The sequence below is a fragment of the Balearica regulorum genome, chromosome 3 (genome assembly GCF_011004875.1).
Source record: "Balearica regulorum gibbericeps isolate bBalReg1 chromosome 3, bBalReg1.pri, whole genome shotgun sequence".
Classification (NCBI taxonomy): domain Eukaryota; kingdom Metazoa; phylum Chordata; class Aves; order Gruiformes; family Gruidae; genus Balearica; species Balearica regulorum.
In genome coordinates, this window is record NC_046186.1 from 94085278 (window position 1) to 94106952 (window position 21675).

At 43.5% G+C, this 21675-nt stretch overlaps 1 protein-coding gene across 6 annotated transcripts in view; it reads left to right on the forward strand.

Moving 5' to 3' along the window:
* DAAM2 (dishevelled associated activator of morphogenesis 2) overlaps positions 1 to 21675 on the forward strand; it is a 205642-nt gene that overhangs the window by 170440 nt on the left and 13527 nt on the right. For all 6 annotated transcript variants that reach the window (XM_075749014.1, XM_075749017.1, XM_075749019.1 and 3 more), the window contains 7 exons: positions 1456 to 1562; positions 10345 to 10429; positions 12036 to 12142; positions 12862 to 12950; positions 13732 to 13900; positions 15696 to 15803; positions 17270 to 17330. In XM_075749014.1, coding sequence (XP_075605129.1) covers positions 1456 to 1562; positions 10345 to 10429; positions 12036 to 12142; positions 12862 to 12950; positions 13732 to 13900; positions 15696 to 15803; positions 17270 to 17330 — 726 coding nt within the window. The remainder of the gene's footprint in view (positions 1 to 1455; positions 1563 to 10344; positions 10430 to 12035; positions 12143 to 12861; positions 12951 to 13731; positions 13901 to 15695; positions 15804 to 17269; positions 17331 to 21675) is intronic.

Consider the following 21675-nt stretch of genomic DNA (forward strand, 5'->3'; position numbering starts at 1 on the left):
AAATGCCACTTAGTATCAGTGGTGGCTCACTGCAGCACATTTGGATGTGGTTGTAGGAATCCTGTGTATATCCAGGAGCTACACAGGCTCATTGTAGTTGATTGTACCAAGAACTCAAATGGCAACTGGCAGTATGAATCTATGATTTACATTTAACTCTCAAATATTTAGATGTCAAAATATCTCGGAGTGGATTAGTCATGCTGATCTAAGTAAGCCCTGAGCTGCAGAACCTTGAGTCCTGGGAATGAATTCTGGGAAGCACCACTGTACATTTGCCATGATCTTACACCTTTCCCTGGGTGCCTGCTGTTGACCGCTCTCAGGGACAGGATACTGGGGTAGATGGACCTTTTGATCTGACTCGGCATGCTTGCTGTTATGTCCTGAGAAAGAAGGCACCTTGCTAATTTGGTGGGTGCATTCAAAGCTAGATTATGCTGGTAAGTCTCAAAATCTCAAGGCATGACAATATGGATATCATGGAAAGGCATTTCTAAAGCTATTCCAGCAGCGGTTAACTGGGAAAATAAAAACTGTGGTTTCCAATTCCTTCTTCTCAGTTGGTAACTAGAGAGCTATTATCTAGGATAACACCTTTTATCATTACCCCTACTTCTCTTTAAGGAATGCTATTAAAAGATACTCAAAGTAATTACAGAAAGACAACCTTTGGAAGTGAAACAAATCCCATGGCTCTGGTGTGTAGGCAGGATAAGGAGACAGAGACTTCTGGATGGTCAGGCTGGATTTGCAAATAGTTTCTCTGTGTGTGCTGTGACAAACATTTTGGATTTTCCAGTTTTTTTCCAGATGATGAGTTTGGCAATGGGGATATACAGAGAACTTTGAAAAAGCATGGTTTCTGTACCATCAAAGGTATTAATTAATTTTAAAAAGAGAGGCTAGTTCAGATGTAGATGTTGACCATTTAGTAAGATATATTCAGTATGATAAGTGCCATCTTGCATCTCTCATTTCATATGGATTGGACTGGTTCAGTGGCAGCCTTAAGAGATGATGGAAGGATTTTTCCTGATTGGGCTGCAGCCTTTCAATAATGCTGTGTAACCCTGCAGGAGGCATTTTCTGAAGGATATGCTGTGACACCAGTGGGCATTACCATAATGTGCCCAATTTCCCTGTCATGCCAGTTTTGCACAATAACAAAATAATAATAACACAACTGTTGGTAGAGTGAGTCCAATAGGTCAGAATCAGGTCCAGTATTTAGCATCAACGATGATCTTATAGGTGGTAATGAGTGACTTCTGTTTGTCTAGTAACACAGGATCTACCTACTTGTTTTCTGTCTCCTTTTCTCACCGTGTGGGTGGATTTTCCCAGGTTGGGGTGGGTTTTGTTCATTACATTCAGCTAAGTCTGTCAGTCTTGGGTGAGAAACATGATACTGATTGTTCCCCCCCCCCCCCCTCCCTTTTGAATTATATGCAGAAAGAGATGGGTTCAACAGAAGACCTTTACCTCTCCACACGAAAGGTGAAAGAGCTCTCTGTGATTGACGGCCGGAGGGCCCAGAATTGTGTCATTCTCCTTTCCAAGTAAGTGTGATAAGCCTTAGCTCACAGAGTATCCTGTGGTCAACAAAGGCAAGAGGGGATGGAATTAAACAAACGGGCATGTTTCTTTTCTCACCTAGACCTGCTAATACCTGCAGAGCTTCAGAGAAACCTCTCCTGCAGTATCATAAAAGTACCTGTCTCTCTGAAGTATTAGCTCACTTAATAAACATATGCACACACACATTTTGTGCATTAAACAGATAGAGACACCAAGATGTATCTGAACACTTATCACCACAAAACTATCAGTACTTATAGGCAGATGAAAGCAGCTCATTGGCCGTGCTTGCACCTCACTGTAAGTGATGTGTTCCCCACGCTCTGTGTATGTGATTTGTGTCTGCTCTGTATGTTGTTTTTTTCTAAATGTGGCTCTGAGCATCTCCCTGGAATACAGCAGAGCTAAGAGTGGTGTTCACCTTTGTAATTTTTGACTCTTGGTGATAAGAGTGGAAACGTAAAACGAGATATTCAAGAATTAGGTCTTGTATTTGTAAATTAGTTTTCGGAAGCCAGGAGTTGCCTTTGCATGCTCCTGCAATGACTCTAATGCTTTCAAATGCTGTGACATTAGATCCCTCTATATGATTTTCATGCCTTTCTACCAACATGAGTACTGGGCTGGATGTCTGTCACTAAACGTCAAATTTGTGCGGACACTGATCCACCTGAGAAAGTTGCCTTTCCTGCCAGAGGAGGGACAGTGGGGCTGGAGACAGATCCTGGGAAAGCTGTGGCAGTACTGAGCAGTAACACTGTTTCACTGATCAGTAGAAAATGTGCGTTGTGTGGACGTGGTTGCTTGTCTGCTCTAGCAAGCTAACAGTTAAAAGCAAAGTTGCAGCCAGACCACCAGGACTGGAGTGAGTTCTTTCCATTGCTTAGTGAAACCCACGGAGGCACTCATTATGCTACTTATGTGGCATTAGCCCGCATGTCAGCAGGACCCCCCCATCCAAACCAGCAACGAGGGAAGGCTTACATTCCTCTCTCTGCAGCAGTTGCCAATGCATGTCTTTGCTGGTGTTGGCAGCTGACTGCAGGCTAGGGCAGAGCAATGGGGAGGCATAGGGGCAACAGGATTTTCATGCTGTTTGACAGACCTGCTAAAGTGTGTCTGGGGTTCAGATTAACTCATGTAAGCACATGGAACATTTCCTAGAAGTGGTAACATAATGTGTGCAGGTGGCCGGGCTGAGGAGGATCCAAGAAGGTGGTCCAAGAGTTGGTAGTGATAAATAGCACTAGATATTTATTTGTAAACATTTTCTATCCCCAAAACAAAAGCAGTGTGGGTGACAGCAGTACGTGTTTTTCACTGTTCGCCTCTTCTGCCGTGCAAGTCTGGCCCATTCTTACCTGAGAGGAATCCTCTTTAAACAGTGAGAGAGAGCCAGGACAGTCTCTGTGGTTTGTCTTCCCTTCTGCTGCCTCCAGCAAAGGGGCACTGAAGCATGAACCTTGCACTTCAGGGTACACAGCGTGTGTTCACTCCAAGTGTGCAGTGAAGCCAGTCCACCTCAAGTTGCTAGTCTGGACTTAAACCAGAGGTGAAAAGCTGTGGTTTGTGACTGCCAACTTCACCACTAGGAAATATCCTGATCTTATTTTAGCAGGCCTAACATGAATGATAGAGATTTGGAGACTGAGCTCACTGTCTTTAAGGAGCCTGCCAGTTTGCATTGTGCCCTGTTAACTTCCCTGGGCTGCGCTATGGGAAACACCGGGCACCGGGGCTATCACTGGTTTAGGTCATTGAATGTTCTGTAACAGTTAGTGTTACACCCAGGACATCAGGGATTTCTTACAGCTTGGCCCAGGATTGCTACTCCGCCCCAAACTTCCCTTTTAAAGGCAAGTAGAAAAGCAAAAATCTTTGGGAACTAAAATGGCACCTCTACATTCATGCCTTTTACTGCTCTTTGTGCTTATATGGTTCTATTATTAAAGACAGCAATTGGGAGGATTGGCTGCAGACAATAATTGAACGGGTTTTACGACCCCTTTGCAGGTTTTTTTCATTACCCTACTTCTTCCTCCTTTAGGTTTAACCCTGAAGGAGAGAGACTCCCAGCCAAATCATCCCTGGCTGCTGCCATGCCCTTGCTGCTTCTGGAGCACACCTTACACATGTGTGCATGTGGGTGTGCACACACGTGCAATGAGAGGGGATTTAAAATTGGTGACAAACAAAGAGAGTTTGTGCAACCCTGAGCTGCAGCCCCAGCCCCAGCTTTCAGGTTGCCACAGTATCTGCCAACAGCTGTTTCCAATTGACTCTTACTGTGCATATATCCCTGTAGTTTATTCCCCCTTTGTTTACACTAAACTGTCGTGTCCTTTAAAGTAAAATAGCTGCATGGGTTGGGTTTTCTTTCCCTCCACTACTCAAATGTTTTTGTTTTACTAACACTGTGTTAGAAGGGGTCAGGCAGAGCTCATATTTCATATGGTCCAACAAGCCAAAACCTAGCTAGAGTGAGAAATGGATGTCTCTTGCTTGCTTTCACAGAGAGACTGCAGCATGGTGGATTGAAAAGAGATGAAAATTGAATAGCTGGCTGATTGTTGCTGACAGTTAACAGATTCATAAACCTTCCTCCCCATTCTCATCTCTATTTTTATAAAAAAAAGCTCTATTTCATCTACTTGATAGCAGCATCTTTCAGTTTTCCTGCAGTGGAAGGATGTAATTGCCCTTGTTTAATGGAGCCTGATGGATCCAGACCGAAGCTCTGTCCCATAGGCCAACTGTAAAGGTTTGAATAGGCACAAGATCAGTTTGTCTCACAGTATTTCCAGTAGGCCATAATTCAACCAGGACATGGAACCATCTGTCTGTGGTGAATCCAGGCACCCACCAGCTTCAAATCTGGCTTTCTTAATGGTGTTTCCAGCATACAGTTATTTCTGTCACGCTGGAAATCTGCTATCCCTCATGAATTTCCTGATGTCTTCAGTTTCCACCAGGCTGGAGATTTACTGTCAGACTTGTGTGGTCTGGAAGAGTCATCCCAGATCCCTGTTTTTCCCTGCTTTCACCTAGCAGCTGGAAATTTCTCTGACCTCTTTCACCAGTATGGCTTTTCCCTGCCTCCATTACTTAAGTAACGAGTAGTATTTTTGCTGCTCTGCTGTTTTTGTTGTACCTTATCTTTAAATGTTCTTGCACAATATTAAATGGTCCTGGCAGAACATGCCTAAGAAATGTTTCTCTTACTGTCTTGCTCTGTGAAATGTTCTGGAGAGGTCCAGTTCTATGAGACAATGTTGCTCAGAAGAAGGCTGAATGTATGCTTATGGAACTTTTTGGTGCAAGTTATTTTGCATGAATTCCAGCAAAATCATTATGTCAGTGTTGTTCTGAGATGTGTTTGTTATTCCTGTGGCCCATAGTCAGCAGTAACCCCCTCAAGAGGCTAGAAACAGTAGGAGTGCTAGCAAAATGTCATAAAACCAGTAGTAACAGGAGGCAGAATCTGACTACATAAAAATAGTTTTAAATGTGAGTATGACAGTAGACAGATACTAGCAGGCAGCTTTACCAAATGTTTGTTGCTTTCATGATTGTCAGTTCAAACATCAACCAATAAGGGAGAAGAAAAGGGACGTCTGCAGCATTTCCAACCAGAATACTAAAAAGACCAAGTATTTCTCTCACATAGCTGTGCCTCTGCAGTGCTGCTAAACCCTTTCAGATGAGACGTGAAGAGGACAAGCTCTTCAGCCAATGTCAGTCTCCGTGTGCTGCCTCTGCGGTGCCCCCACTCCCCGTGTGCCTTTCTGCCATGTGACAATGCAATGTTCACCCTTATTTTGAGGTAGATTCCAAACAGGATGATATTTTGGGGTACGGATCATACCTTGATAACAGAAACAGTTTGTTGGACTCAGCAGTTCAGTTCCTCAGTGTGCTGTCTTGAAAAACACTAGGCGATAAACAGTGCCTCCTGGGTTCCTGGAGAGATTTTCTGATTTTTAAGTTAAGGTCCACAATAAATTGCTTTACCTGCTGTTCAGAGTATGATAAACCCCAAGGTTAAACTGAACACATCAGTTGGGGCCATCCTGTCTTAGATCACAACTAGGAACCAGTAGGTAGGGTTGTGATAAAAGATGAACCACTGCCTCATCAATATGCCACTGTAATTTGGGGATTCCCGAGTTTGGCCCTGCTTTGCTCTGCTTGGCTCAGAAAGACAGCCATCCCCATGGTCCGTCTTGGTAGGAAACTGAGAGTGTTTGGATGCAAAGTAGTTTGGTCATTCATGACCTTTTGCTGAAGGAGGAAAAGAAAAGCCCGTTTCTTTATGCACTTGACAGAATACTTTCACAGTGAAGTGCTGAAAAGGCACGGGTGGATTTTTTCCCAACATGTTGATATAATGGTGTAAGATGTACCTGATAAAATATCCCTTTTGTCCCCAAAAGCTTAAGGCACTGTCGTCTTCACTGATGAGATGAGTTGGCAGCTGAGATAAGAGGATGTGAAAAGAGTGGCTGCATCTTTCTGTCTTCTGGGTGAACATGCAATTAGACCAGCCTGACTCCTGAACACTGCTTCTGAGAGCAGGGAAGCATCTCCTTTTCCTGCCTTTATGGGGTACTGACGATGAGTATTCCCAAAATGTAGCTATTTAAGTCTGCAGCTTGACAGTTGTACAGAGCCTTAGGAGAGCTTGGGAGTTAGAGAAGTCTTATGCCCCAGTCACAAAGTTTGGAAGTGAATTGACTAGAGCTTGTGTGAAATGATTTGTGGAGATGGAGAAGTTCTGCAGTCAGTAAAAGCTAAGATTTGGGTGAGCTTGTGCAAACTGGCTTTAGGATGCAGCTAAGTATCAGTCGGTGCCTCTCATTGTCACAGCTGCTGCTGCTGGCATCTTTTGGAAGCACTGTGGTTCAGTTCAGTTTGAAGTAGGAAATGACCTTGATACATGATCATCAGTCCCCTTCTCCAAAGTAGAAGGAAAAGTGGGAATGTGAACCCTGTGGCTTCATGTAGCTGCAAAGAAACTCCGGGCTCTCTGGTAGTAGGCAAGCATGCTTCTTTCTCGAAAGCTAAGCAAGATCCAAGGAATAAGCCCATGAAGTAACTCACTTTTTCCTCTGAGGGGGAATGAGCGACAAGTATTCTGCTTTGATCCATGGGAGGGAGGAATGAAGGGAGGAGGTTACTGTGAGTTAAATCAATGGGTATATTTAAGGAGGAAAAATGAACGAGCACTGGATGTCTGTAAGGGAAGTTGATGTAAAACTGCAACGTGTCTCCCAGGCATGTTCAGAGTCAGGCTGCCGGCTTTCTCTGAGAGGACGAAACAATAAACCACTTGATGTCTGCAAGTGAAGCTGGTGTTAAATCAGCCGAGGTGTCCTGGGGAGATTAGTGATGAATTACTCTGCAGAGTCAATAGAGATTATTTATGAAGCCAGAGGGGATAGAGGGAGGCAGGCTAAGTACCATATCAGAAGTTATTTGGTACTTGTTGAGCTTTAACATTGCTTGAAGATGACTCAAGCAGTTGGACTTCCATATGCTGCCACCAGATGTATGGGTGAGGGAAGAAGGAGGGAGTATTCACTGTAAAGACCCTTTTCCTTCCTCATCTGACCAGCGTCAGGCTGCTGTTGAACAAAACCAGTCAGTATCTGCACTATGAATGAATGTGCTGCAGCTGAGGAAAGGGGCGCTGTGTTTTCTTCTGGTCACATTTACTTCCTGAGTTCTGATGCCAGGATCCATGATCTGGTGACGTGTAAGGCAGAGAGAATACAGCTTGAATTGTATGCTCTTCCGAACTGAGCTGTCTCCAGCAGCTGGAGGAAGAGTGCCTGGATCTGCAAAGCTTGTAAGAAAGTCATTGCAGACTTTCCAATAGATACTGAAATATAATTTCTGTAGTGTAAATTTTTGGGCCATAATTCCACTTTAATTTGCTGTCTGTCCCATATGAGTTTTGGGCTCTGAGGGATGCCTCTATTCAGTTCTAAATGGAAAGATTTTACGCATCTGCTTTAGGTTCCTCTTTAATCAGTTCACTTGTTTCTGTTTAAAAGCAGCACATCTGTTTCACATTACTGCTGGCCATCTTTAAGATCTACTGCACGGCTGGGCATGAGTTTTGAAAACAGAAGAAGAATCACTTGCTTAACAATTCTTTGGCCAGTTATTCAGCCAGTTTTTAAGTGGGAAGATCCCTGTTTTGTCCTGTTGACGCTTACAGCTCTTGAAATGTGTCCTGCCCTAGAAGAGGAACAAACCCCCTTTGGAACAGTAAGATTGTTTTGCTGTAAATCCTTCTGTACTTGTAATTGGATTGGTAATAATCTAGGATGCACACCTGCAGGCACCGTGACCCCGTTGCAGGCCTGTAAGTGACTTAAGTTAAACCGCTTCTCGGCAGGGGGCTGGCAAGTTTTCTGCTTCTCTCTACTGTGGGCTAGACCATTCAAGCCAGATGTTTTTCTACCGATGGCAGGGCACAGAATCATCCAAGAAATCAAAGTGTTTGTATAACTGTCTGTCCTTAGGGCTCTCAATTATTTTTGAACAGAAGATGTTTTCTAGTGTGTCTAGTGCCGATGAGTGGCAGCAAACAAAGGAGCTGGGAGTCGGAATTCCTCTGGCTCCTGGCTAGAACAGCACCTTCTGATGTGTTGACATACCTCAAACCTGTCTATTTGCATCCCCAGCCACACACAGAGGGACTTGGACTGTGTAATGAGGTGGTCAGTGTAGTAATGGCTTGATTTATTTGCATGGAAGAATCATGAAACTTGCCCTCATTCTTTTTATCTTCAGTGATAATAGCAACATAAAAACCCCACCCTGGTGTTCATGGGTTGGCTTACTGCATCCTCTCTGACAGATTGTGTGCCTGCATCACAAGTCACAGATGATCTGGGGACTCCAGATTCTGGAAGATGTGCTTTCTAAAGGAAAAATAACTAACAAGATGTAGCACTTTAAAAACTGCAGGCACCACATTGTGCACGTGTATATGTGTCTGCCGGGAGCCAGGCCTACACTCACCGATATGCTTCTAAGCCCTCGTGTGGTCACAAGGGTTGATCAGTTCAGGGCTGTGCAACCATGGACTTTACAATTAATGACTATTAAAGCCAGAAGAAACCCTTCAGTTTTCTGACTGAGACTGTAGAACTTTATGCAGAACCACGTGTACTGAGGTTTGTTGTTTTGATCCCGAGTCAAACTGATGACTGAAAGTAAAAAGTTTCCAGCCTTTTCATTGTAAAACTTCTAATCCTTCTATCTCATCCAAGGAAGGCCTAATTATGCAGCTTTTCTGGAAATTCAGTAGCCTTATCTTAGCTGCTATCAGTTTGCTCTCCTTGTCAAAAGCAGACATGAGGACCAGTTAGGAATGGAGTGAGAGCAATTAGTTCAGAGGTGTAATATTTAAAAGCTTTTGAATGTCTGCTGATTCATATTTTAGTTTCCAGCTGTTGGTTATATTGGGCAATATTAAAATGTTTTAAGTTTCTTAGATTTAGTAATATTTCCTGCCTGTAAAAATAAAGCTCTTTCTTTTGCTTTTACCTAGTTCCAAAAATATGATTCTATCCAAATGGCAATAGCAATGTGAAATTTCAACATGGAATTTCTTAGCACTGAAGACAAAAACATTCTGCCTCATGCATCAGCCTGTCTCTCATTTACATTTGCATTTTTTCTTTCTGCTGTTAATTAATTATATGGATTGTAGAAGGTCCATGGAGACTGCAGACTTCACTCCTCAAATATTTCTTTTCACACTTTCCTGTTTTAGTCCCAAAATTGAGATTTTCTTGTGGATAGCCTTTCCTTTATGGTTCATTTCGTCCTCCCCTACTCTCCTGAAATGACTGATGAGGGTGTCATGGATTGTCATGGTTGTGGGGTAGAATTTGTCCCTTGCACATTTGTTCATTGACATCTGTGCTGAGAACCACCAAGTTCATTTCATGTATTCTATCAAACAATCTCTCAATAATCACAAATTTTGACTACTTCTGGTCTGCCCTGGATTTCTAGTGGAGACCTTCAGGGTTTTTTTTATTGATTCTGTGTTTTGTTGTAACTGATGACCCCTACTCATTGCACGCAGATGGACAGGAGTGGGAGGGAAGGAGAGTGTAATTTTAATACCTCAGATAATACTAATAAGCTCTTGTTTTCAGAGCTTGTTTCATATTGGATATGAAACATGGATATGTAGATGCTGTCAATTCCTCCTTCAGCTGTAACTGCTGACAGAGTGAGCTTACCTAGCACAACTGGTCGTCTTACAACAAAAAACTCTTGTCTCAGATCTGTAAGGGAAAGATCAGTCCTATCGCTTGTTACTCTGGGAGATCCTTTAATATGCACAAGCAGAAGTGTAACATGGGCTCGCAGTCACTTACAAGTCACAAGGATTTGAGGGGTTTTACTATAGCACAAGAACTTGATGAGGTAGCTATCTGGTATGGGGGAAGTTAGAAGCACTTTTGATTTATGAGGTTGTGATCGTTCTTAATCACCATCTAATTTTTTATATGTGTTTGATTAACTGAAGAGGATAAAAATGATCTAGGAAATCTCTGCCTTTGGAATGGATTCATTCATCTTACTGAATACTACAGAATAGCAGCTTCATAGCAGAGCTTCCCATGTGCCTTGTTTTGGTGCCTTTTTAGTGCTGCTTTTCAGGCTTCCTACTTTCTGAATTGTCAGTGTCACGCAAGCTTTACACTAATGATACAATGTTGATCCTATTGAAAGGCTGAAGCTGACTAATGAAGAAATCAGACAAGCAATCCTGAAGATGGATGAACAAGAAGACCTAGCAAAAGATATGCTCGAGCAGGTGAGAAAGATTACAGTCAGATATAGCTTATTCTGAAGTCCTTTACTGCCTTTCTCTTCTTCCTTCCCCTTTCCCTTTCCCTTCCCTTTTCTCCACCTAAAGTAAGTGGATCTATGTACTGGTTCTGCTTGTATGTCTGCAGGTCTGAACTTGGCCCTAACATGTCAGTGGAGTTGCACATGGGAGCATGAGAAAAGTATTTCCCAATGTTGTCCAATATACCTCCCTCATGTAACTAACTATTTGTATCAGGTTGATTTCATGACAGTTTTCTCTTCTTGGTGCAAAATACACATGATTAGAGTTGGTATGATGTTTCCTTTCACATCCTCTCTTCTCACCTGTGACTTTCCCATTATTTTCCCCATCTCTTTATATTGCTGATTACTTTTTGTTCTTTTCCTTAATCTCCCTTCTTTGCCTGCAGCTTTTCCATTGGGAAATGCCATGAACTAGGCCATGTAGGTCAGTGGTTAGAGCTGGGACTAGAAGGGATCTTGCATTCTAACTTGAATGGCTAGAAAGGGAGTCAAGGACTTCTGTCCCCTGCAGTTGGTTCACTGCATAGCTTGTGGGGGGAAAAAACCCCAAAACACAATTGAACTGCCATTGCCCAATTTCCCCCATTTATAGAGAGTGAAAGATGACGCTTTGACCAAAGATGCATATAATAAAGTTCCTTAGGAGTGGGCAAAATGTTATAATTCTGAACTGCCTGACAAATGTGATTCCTTCTTTGTGTGCAGTCATGCTGTTTAATTGTGTACAAAAAGCTTTTCCATTTTGAAAATTCATAGCCTTCTTGTCATATTGTCTAAATGCTCACAGCAGCTCTAGATGTCACTGCAAGCTCCTGATGCTCCACACCTTTGAATATTGTATTTTTGGGGAGTGGGATAAAATATAAAAAAGTGGTAAAAAGTGAAGTGCTTGATATGCCTTGTGAGCAGATTTGTGCGTGTGCGCTGAGGCTGTGTGCATGGAAATATTTATAACTGTACTAAAGCACAACTACGACCAGATATGTCAAAAATCTGTCAAAGTATGAGCTTTTAAGGTCAGCATATGAATAGCAGCCAGTGTCAGACACATATCCAGTCGCTTGGTTATTGTTTATTGTTTTCGGCAGAGTAGGGTAGACCCGAGAGAGATAGATGAGGCTTTGTGTGCACCCTAGGATAGGCATGATGGGCACTTCACACTGAGTGGGACACATCCTGCTCTTGTTTGCACCAATCTAAACTCCAAGTAATGCTGTGGGAATCAAAGTTCTCTCTGTACTTCCCCCTGGGTAAGTTTCAGTAGCACTTGGCCTTTAGGATTTAGAAATGGGAAATTCCCCATAGAATTAAAAATTAATCTGATGGGGTCAGTGAGGGATAAAGACAGAACAGCAAGCAAAGGTTTAAAAAAGGTCAGTTTTGTAGCCACAGCTGCACTTTTCTGAAGTTACAGTCACACGGCTGAGTCAACGTAATGCTTCCCAACAGTAGCGGGGAAATCTGAGGCCCCTCTCTCTCCATCAGGGTTTGTTTGTGCCTTTCTGTCCCTCTCCCCTTTTCCCTGGATCTCTCATCTCGGTGTTTGGTTTGTGTTTGGTTTCTAGCTGCTGAAGTTCGTTCCTGAGAAGAGTGATACCGACCTGTTGGAGGAGCATAAACACGAAATTGAGCGCATGGCCCGGGCGGATCGTTTCCTCTTTGAAATGAGCAGGTCTGTTTGATACATTATGGGAAAATGCACTGTGGGCTTCTTGGAAGCAGCTGTAATTGTTATTGAAAATGGATCATCTGGCACTGAGGGGGAATGTGCAAGAGATTGTGGGCCAGCATTATACCCTGCATTTGCCAGAAGCCCACAAATGTTACAAATGTTTCCGTTCATTACACAAACTTTTTATTGACCATAAGCACTCTCCGTGCTGTCATTTAAGGACCAGTCCCCTGATGCCAAGCAGAAATCTGCCTCCTCTGCCTAAACTTGTTCACACAATAAGGAATTCAGATCCAACTATCAGATGTAGTGTAGCCAGGGGTCAGGATTTCATATACATCCCTTTTTCCATTCAGCTATCCCATCTCCTCATCCTCTGAACTTCTTTCTTGTTCCAACTTTGCTACACCCCCAATCAGAATTAACATCTTGTTCTCCTAATTGAGATGCAGCTGGCATCTCCTGTGACTCTCATATTTTGAGAGTAATGAGTATTGTCCTAGCTCCTTTTCAGTTGTGATCAAAACATGCCTTGAGGTCCTCCGTTTTCATAACAAGGTTGATTATGTAGTGTGAGACGTTTGAACTATGCCTGTAATCCTATGCACAGGCCTTGTGGGACTCAACAGCCAACCATTAGATTATGTAGGCAGCATCCTGGACCGGGCTTCAACATACAGTTCCAGTTCAGTGTTGGCTTTCCTCTACCCTTCATGCAGGATTGACCACTATCAGCAGCGGCTGCAAGCATTATTCTTTAAGAAGAAGTTCCCAGAGAGGCTGGCAGAAGCAAAGCCAAAAGTGGAAGGTACGGTTACAGCTTTCGCTAAGAGTTGGGTAAAGGGGCAGGAAAGATCAGGAGAGGCTTTTGTCTTCAAAGGAGGTGCTGTTACATGCAGGCTATGGTTGTAGAGCCAGTAAGTCCCAGGTATGTCATGTGCTAAGAAATAAACTCTGACACTCTTTTTTTGCACCCAGTGACTTAGTAAAGTCAGTTTCATGACTGTTACACTGTAAATATGACCTGACAGATATGACAGTGTACTACTAGGCTGTGCTGAGCTGCCACAGGCATGGCCTTTCTGTGTAGGTCAGCCTTCCCTTCTCACCCCCAAGTCCTTGCACCTTCCCTCTCCATGGGGCAGTTAGAATAGATGCCTCAGGACGGTGGTATTCTGGGAATGTGTAACTTAGAAGGAGGGGGAGTGTATGGCTTCTGTGCCACATGCATGGTTATCGCAGAGAAGAGGTCAGTGGATTCTACTCTGCATTTTCAGATGAGCTCAAGCCTTCCCCCTGTTCTCCCCAGGTATGTTTTTAGAGTGTGAGGTCCAGGAGATTAGCCTTACTCCTGGGTTCAGAGGAGCATCCTACAGGCTAGATGTAATGCATCTTCTTTCCAGTTGTCCTGGTTCTGAGCATGTGGGTGTGGGAAGGACAGTATACACACAGACTGCGTTGCAGCATTTTCTGGGCAACAGTCAGATGGGCATTTTAGGGTACTTCGAATTATGGGCCCAAGCATGTTATAAACAGCCACTGTCCAATAACCTGTTCTTTTTTTTTTTTTTCCCCCCCCTTTTTTCAAGCCATTCTTCTGGCATCCAAAGAACTCATCCGAAGCAAGCGTTTGAGGCAACTCCTGGAGGTAGTTCTGGCCTTTGGGAATTATATGAACAAGGGCCAAAGGGGAAGTGCGTATGGCTTCAAAGTCTCCAGCCTGAACAAAATTGCAGACACCAAATCCAGCATAGACAGGTACGCTAGAAGGCCATAAATGAGTTAGTTACTGTGCTGCTGCATCTTTTATCATAGTAACGAAAGTGGTTTTTGTTTGGTTTTAGCTCTGTAGACCATTTAAAATAATGTCTCATTTGGCATTTAAGTAGTACTTTTCACTCCAAAAGATCCTCCAGCAGTTAAGACCAGCTATTAACACAGCACTCAAATTCTGCTGTTTCTTTGGATAATGCACATCTGTTGTTGGATTGTGTTTCTGCAACACTATGCAAAGATGACAAAATGTAGTATTTCACAAATAACTGAAATAAGTTGGGGGGAGGGGGGCAGTATTTCTATGGAATTTGCCCTTCATACCAGTTTTGTGGCCATGGTTTTGCAAAAAAGAAAACACAAAAAAATCTGACCACAGTTTTATGTCTCCTGTGAAACATGACATATGTTTCTGATGCAGGACTGTCATTACATTGGCTCTCTACCTACACCAGTAATGGAACCACAAGGCATAGCTCAGAGAGACTGAGCCTGGTTTTACTGAGAGCAGTTAATGAAAATAGCTGGGTTTGGAAAGGTGGAACTTACTGTTTATGGACATGGGCTGCAGGTCTTTATAATGCTACCCCATGTTTTGCCCCACATTCCCATACTGGTTCTGGAAATTAATCCAGCTGGGACTGGGGAGAGAATACCACTTTTGGTCTCTAGCAGCACTAAGGTTATCCTTGGAGCTCTCCTATACTGGTTCTTACTAACTTGCACCTTCCTTGACTTGTGAGACCTGCTGAGACCGCAGTTGTGGTGAAGTGACTTCAGGCTGTGACAGAATGAATAATGGCAGTAAGAAGCCATAGGAAATTCATCCCTACCTAATAGAGTTTGAACTAACAGAATTCTGTTTTGACTACCACAATGTCCTTTCCGTATTCCAAGGTTAACACTTGTGTAGCTAGTGTTGAACATTTTTTTGCCTTAATGTAGCTTGGCTTGATTTTCCATATATTAAATGTGCTGTGCAGATTCTGTTCTCCCACCAGTTCCCAGCTCCAGGCTCTACCCTATGTGAAGCAGTGGCCATCTGCTGTCTTGCCTGTCAGTTAACCACATAACACCCACCTCAAGTAGCTGTTATGGCTGGCTGTTCTCTCTACATGCAAAATCCACTAATGCAAAATTCATCATTTACTTCACAAATTTTCTTAAACCTTTTCCTGCATATCTCATACATCTCTTTTCTCTCCAGTCCTACTTGAGCTGCCATTGCTTTTGTAGTAGTGGGCCTGACCACTACTCCCAGGTATAGCTGTTTCATTACTATAGGAGTTTCCTTTCCAACTTCTTCAGTCTTCAAGAACCTTTTCCTCCTCCTAGGTAACTCTTAGGTTTTTTCCACATTTCCTCTGAGAACAACTTACTTCTCCCTTACGAGTTAATGTCACTTTAGTACTATTAGTTGTTTATTCTCTGAAGTATCTGGGGACAAACTGTATACTGTGTTACACAATTTTCTTTTCTGTTACACCATCTACACAGATGGATGGAAGCATGCTGGTGCTTCCAGAATAAATCAAGGCACAATATATTGCTTGAGGTTTTAGGAAGGATGGTTCATAAGGCTAATTCTTCTCAGTCTGTGATACTTTTATTTCAGTAACAGAGCTGCTAACTGCTGATATATTGTTTGCTTTGTTCATTCAAGGACATTTCCTACTCAAGCATTTTTCACAATCCTCCCACTATCCTTTTCCTTCTCACCACCATCTTCCTTCTAACTTGTCCTTTTCTTTTTTTTTTCTTTTCTTTTTTTTTATTTTAGGAACATTACACTGTTGCACTACTTAATTATGATCTTTGAAAAGAATTATCCAGATATCCTAGATATTCAGTCTGAGTTGCAGCATCTTCCAGAAGCAGCAAAAGTCAAGTAAGTACGGTGCTACTGCTTGTTCCCAGAGCTGGAGTTCCCAGTGATTTCTGTTAACTTAACAGTTAACAGCAGTTTTTTCACTGCTGTCTTCTAAACTCATGGCTAGCCTTTCAGCTAAAATGCCTTTGCTCACATCCTTGGTGTTATTCAGATGTACACCAACAGAGAATTTTGGTCCAAAAACATTTGTAGATAATGAAATTGACAGCTTTACTCAGATATGCCTATACCTCTTTATTTCTGAATCAGATATTGTAACTAGATTGGTTGTTGTTTGTAATTCACTCACCAGATTCTATGGTTGTTCATCTAAGTTGCGTGCTATTTTTTCTGGGTAATTAAAGATTTGTTCCTAAGGCAGAGTCAATTAGGAACAGAGGCTATGGTAAGCCCTTTTCAGGAAGATTGTTCAAATTTTTGCACAAATCAGTCTTGCACAGAAACGTGGAGAGCATCATACTTTCTGCACGGATTTTAATGATTTTTTTTTCCATTTCTGTAGGTGTTTGTGGAAAATGAATACACAATCCATCCCCCAAAATACTAGCATTTTTTCTTTCCAAAGCACAGCTCAGAAAGCCTTTCCATATTATTTGCCCAGCAATGATTCTTTGTATAGGTAACTACTCCAGCTAATGAAAGACAAGTAAAGAAACAAATGTAGGTTCACACTGAAAGGCATTTATTAAGGCTTTAGTGGTGTTTTCAAGATGTAAACTACTGTTCACCAAATACTTGGAGGAGATGCTTGGTGACTTGTAAACAGGTACTAACTAGTTACTTGGAAATGAAAAGTCATTTTGTCATACAAGTCCTAGAAAAAAACCTCTTGTTTGTATATGGTGAGCAGAAATTCAGTACAACACTTGTGTCTAGGGAAGCACATATTAACAGTAGGGTTATATGCTCAGTTACAACATAAGCTTGCAAGGACTACCAGATGGTAGGAATGCAGATGGAAAGAACAATGTTTGGACTGTGAGGAAGACAGAAATCACATGTAAATGTACTGCTAATGGCATTTAGTAGTTAAGTGGTTCAAGAATCGTATGTAGAGATAATCTGAGAATACAGTAATGTGTGTGCTAAAGCTAGGGTCCTTGCTTATGTGTCAGCTGATTATTGCAAGCTGGCCCTGTGGCATATGCTCCTCGCTAGAGGGTCAGGCTCAGCTCACAGGGCAGATGTTCTGAGGGCAACCCCCCTCTTCTTCCCAGGAAAATCCCCATCTTCAATTTGACTACAGGCGAGCAGGGTCTACTTCATCTTACATCTCATACAAAAAGCAGCACAGAGCATTAACAGACCACTTCCCCTCGTTTCTAATCATCTGCCATGGCTGGTGCCAGAGGCTGGATACCAGACTTGATGGGCCAATGGTCTGCTCTGCTGCAAGAGTTCCTGTATTCCTGTGTAACACTGCTCTTTTTGTTTCATCTGCTCTGTGTCTGTCTCCTGTGCAGCCTGGTAGAGCTGGAGAAGGAAGTCAACAACATAAAGACCGGATTGAAAGCCGTTGAAGCTGTAAGTATCTGAAGGTTTCCAAAAATGCCATACTTAAAATATCTCACTCAGAATCAGGGGCGCTATATATTTTATGATAAGAGAAAGTGGGCTTTCTTTTTCTGTTCCTTTTCATTCTGTTCCAGAATACATTAACCAAGAAAAAACAAATAAAAGCTTCTCATGTGGAGCTCCTGATGATGATCTTAGGAGACTTAAACCTAATGAAAAGCTTGTTTGATCGCAGCCTGGAAAGTAAAAGGACAGTTTGACAAATGACATGCACTGAAAGAAGAAATAAAATTCTTTCTCTTTCTTACTGAGGGATGGCTATCTGCTGAGCAAATGTTTCACATGGCTCTCAGAGTAGTAGTAAACATGTAGTGCACTGTTACATGCAACCCTAACCTATCCTAAGCACTCCTTGGCAAGGCAAAGGCAAAGATAGACTAGTTAAAGATGAGGGAGCTGGGCTGGCAAGCGAAGCAACAATGGCATTTTTTCCTGCTATTAATGAAAGCCTTGTAAACTGGACTTATGCTACCTCTGTTCAATTTGTACTTAGGAAGTGCAGAGCCTTCCACCTCAACAGAGAATAGTACAAACAGGGCATTGATGCAGTTGTGTGTACTGATTATAAGAGTTAAAGATGAGGGATGGGCCTAAATGCTCCATGGAATTATAAGTTTGTGTCAGCTGTGGTTCCCCTACCTGGAAGCCTCCTTTAGTTATCATGTGGGATTTGTTCCTGGGGAAAGACTGCAGCCTTCCTGAGGCAGGAGAACACAAACTGGGACACCGTGTTCGGTGGCAGGAGGTAGGAACTCTCATATTTGCCTCTTGCTAATGCCATTGACACGTGAGCAGCCCCATGTGTTTGCCTCCTCTCTATGAAATGGCAGCTACAAATATCGACCTCTCACAGGAGCTGATGTGAGGAACGGCAAGTTTGTGTTTGCAGCAGTTGAAAAAGTAAAGATTAAGGGCTAAAGTCACTCTGTTGTCTCTGTCCACTAACATCTCCCATCATCTGCACATATAGACATATTCTAACCCTAAGAACATCATTCTCTCTTTCTGCAAGTATAGGAACAAAATCCTACATTCAGGTTGGTGCTAGCATCTCTTGCCTGTTGGATATACTAAGGATATACTAGTGCTGAGAGACAAGGCAGAGGTCTTCGGAACTCAAGAAGGTCCCTGCCCTGTTTAGCTATTCTTTGCCCTCTCAAACAGGGTTTAAGAGCCACACTTTTCAGTGGCCCTCTGTCTTCATGATGTTTTACCTGTCTTTTTCAACTCATGTCAGTTTAATGCTAGTGGAGCATTCGGCCCTGGGACTGCTGGCAAGGGGACCAGTTGTTGGGAATTGCATTGGGTGGTTTCTGTGCAAGGAGTACCTATCTACAAGAAACTAACATAGGACTCTCCAGTCCTCATTCACAGTGATGACTTCATTTTCCTTTCACCTGGCCTGAGTTTGGTTTGGTTCTGGGGTAGAGGGAAGGGATCTTTGTCCTGTCAGCGGCCCCCAGGCTGTCTGGCTGTCTCCAGCAGTTCATCATGTAATTAGGCAGTGATCCTCCCGTGATAAAACAAACTTTCCAAACCTCATTTTGGGATTGTTGGGGTAAGGGAGAACGCAGCAATGAGAAGACATACTGCTGCGTACATGGAGTGCAGTGTCTGGGAATTAAAAGCACCTGTACAGGGAAAGCTGACATGGAGTTCATGATATGAAGAGAGGCCCAGTTTTGGCTGGGACAGACAATTTGCCCCATTGAAATGTGAATACCTGCTTCTATTTTGCTTTCTGTGATTGGGTTATTTGTCCTTTTGCCTTTACAGCCAATTTTTCTTCTCTTTCCCATACACACGTTCCATGGGCAACCCCTCCTTCCCATTCAGTCACCATCTTCCCTCCTCAGTTTTCTCCCTGCCATGGTATTTTTCATATGGGGCTGCCAGCACCTCCCAGTCTGTTTGCCCAATTTGTGGTTTTCTGGCGTGTAAAAAGCAGCACTGTAGCAACAATAGAAGATCACTGTCAGGTGGAAGGGGGAGGAGGGGAAGGTGTGATTCTTGATTCCATTCCAGTGTGTTCTCACCACAGCCTTGGCTCCCGTGACTGAGAAGTTTCTTCAAGGCCCCTTAAGAACAGAAAGCTAAAAATAGTTTCACGGTCAGATGTTCTTAAAGGTACTACTAACCCTTTGCCTTCCTGGACTTGCAGCTTCTTTGTAAAAATAAGACATATTTCTTTGTCATGACATGCATGCAGCTGTTGCCTTTGTGTAGGATGTTCCCAGGACAGCTAAGTGGTTCTTGGTCTTCTCCAAATCAGGAATTGAATTCTGTCAGCAGAGCCCTTCTGTCACACAGCAAAGAGATTATAACTACCGCTTGAGAAACCACTGCCATGGCTGAATCATTTCAGCTCTCTAGAGAACCAGCAGCGCAGCCCACCAGAGGCAGTGCTAGCTTCTGCTGTTGTGCTGTTATGACTAGTACAGACCATTTCTAGAAGATACAGAGGAGTTTCTTATTCTCTGGCATCACTCTTGGTCTGATTACATAGTCATGCCGGTTACTTGTGTGGGGTTTTTTATTTTGGAAGAATTATTCTACAGGGAAGGACTGAATTTGAAATTAAAAGGAAGACCACCTAATCTTAATGTTACTTTGAAAAACATTGCTCTCCAGTAACAGTCCCAAATGCCATAGCTTTCAACAGTGAACAAGATGACAGAACTGTCTGGTGGGTTGACCCTGGCTGGACACCAGGTGCCCACCAAAGCTGCTTTATCACTCCCTTCCTCAGCTGGGCAGGGGAGAGAAAATGTTAAAAAAGGCTCATGAGTCGAGATAAGGACAGGGAGATCACTCAGCAGTTATCATCATGGGCAAAACAGACTTGAGTTGCGGACATTAATTTAATTTATTACCAATCAAATCAGAGTAGAGCAATGAAAAATAAAACCAAATCTTAAAACACCTTCCCCCCACCCCTCGCTTCTTCCCGGGCTCAACTTCCCTCCTGAATTCTCTACCTTCCCCTGCCAGCGGTGCATGGGGATGGGGAATGGGGGTTGTGATCAGTTTATCACACAGTGTCTCTGCTGCTCCTTCCTCCTCACAGGGGGAGGACTCCTCACACTCTTCCCTTGCTCTAGCGTGGGGTCCCTCCCATGGGAGAGAGTCCTCCATGAACTTCAATGTGAGTCCTTCCCACAGGCTGCAGTTCTTCACGAACTGCTCCAGCGTGGGTCTCTCCCACGGGGCGCAGACCTTCAGGAGCAAACTGCTCCAGCGTGGGTCCCCCACGGGGTCACAAGTCCTGGCAGCAAACCTGCTCCAGCGTGGGCTCCTCTCTCCATGGGGCCACAGGTCCTGCCAGGAGCTTGCTCCAGCCTGGGCTTCCCACGGGGTCACAGCCTCCTTCAGGTGCCTCCACCTGCTCCGGCGTGGGGTCCTCCAAGGGCTGCAGGTGGAATCTCTATTTGCCATCACCCTTCCTCCATGGGCTACAGGGGGACAGCCTGCCTCACCATGGTCTCCTCCATAGGCTTGCTCTGGCACCTGGAGCACCTCCTGCCCCTCCTTCTGCAATAACCTTGGTGTCTGCAGAGATGTTTTTCTCACATATTCTCGCTCCTCACTCCAGCTGCAATTGCTGTTGTGCAGGTTTCCCCCCCGCTCCCCCCCTCTCCCCTCAACTATATTATCCCAGAGGTGCTACCACTGTGGCTGATGGGCTCAGCCTTGACCAGCGGCGGGTCCGTCTTGGAGCCGGCTGGCATTGGCTCTGTCAGACACAGGGGAAGCTTCTGGCAGCTTCTCACAGAAGCCACCCCTGTAGCCCCTCTGCTACCAAAACCTTGCCATGCAAACCCAATGCAAACTGTTATACTCACCTGCTTGGGGGGGGGGGGGGGGCAGGGAAGAGGGGAAGAGGGAGTAGAGCAACTTTCAGCTAAAATTAGAATGGGAAAGAGTGGCTGAAAAAATATGTATAATTCTTAGAAGCATGTGCAGTGGTATTTCCTGTACTTGTAAGGTCCAATTCAAAGTGACTGTAACATAGAGACAATTCATTGGAAAGTGATGTAACTGAGTAGTGCTTTTGGGACCATCCCTTGTGATGTGTTAGGAAAACCAATGGAGAAAAGGATGTAATATAAAGCAGGGGAAGTAGCACTTCTTTAATGTGGACTTTTCTCCGGCCACCTGCTCATTGCTTTTCCTGCCCCTTTTTTGCCTTGTGATCTTTCCTTGTAGTGGTTACAATCTCTTTCCAACTCGCATCAGATCAGAAGATAGATCACATCTGATTTTAGATTGTTGATAGCCAAAGTCATTCTTTGCA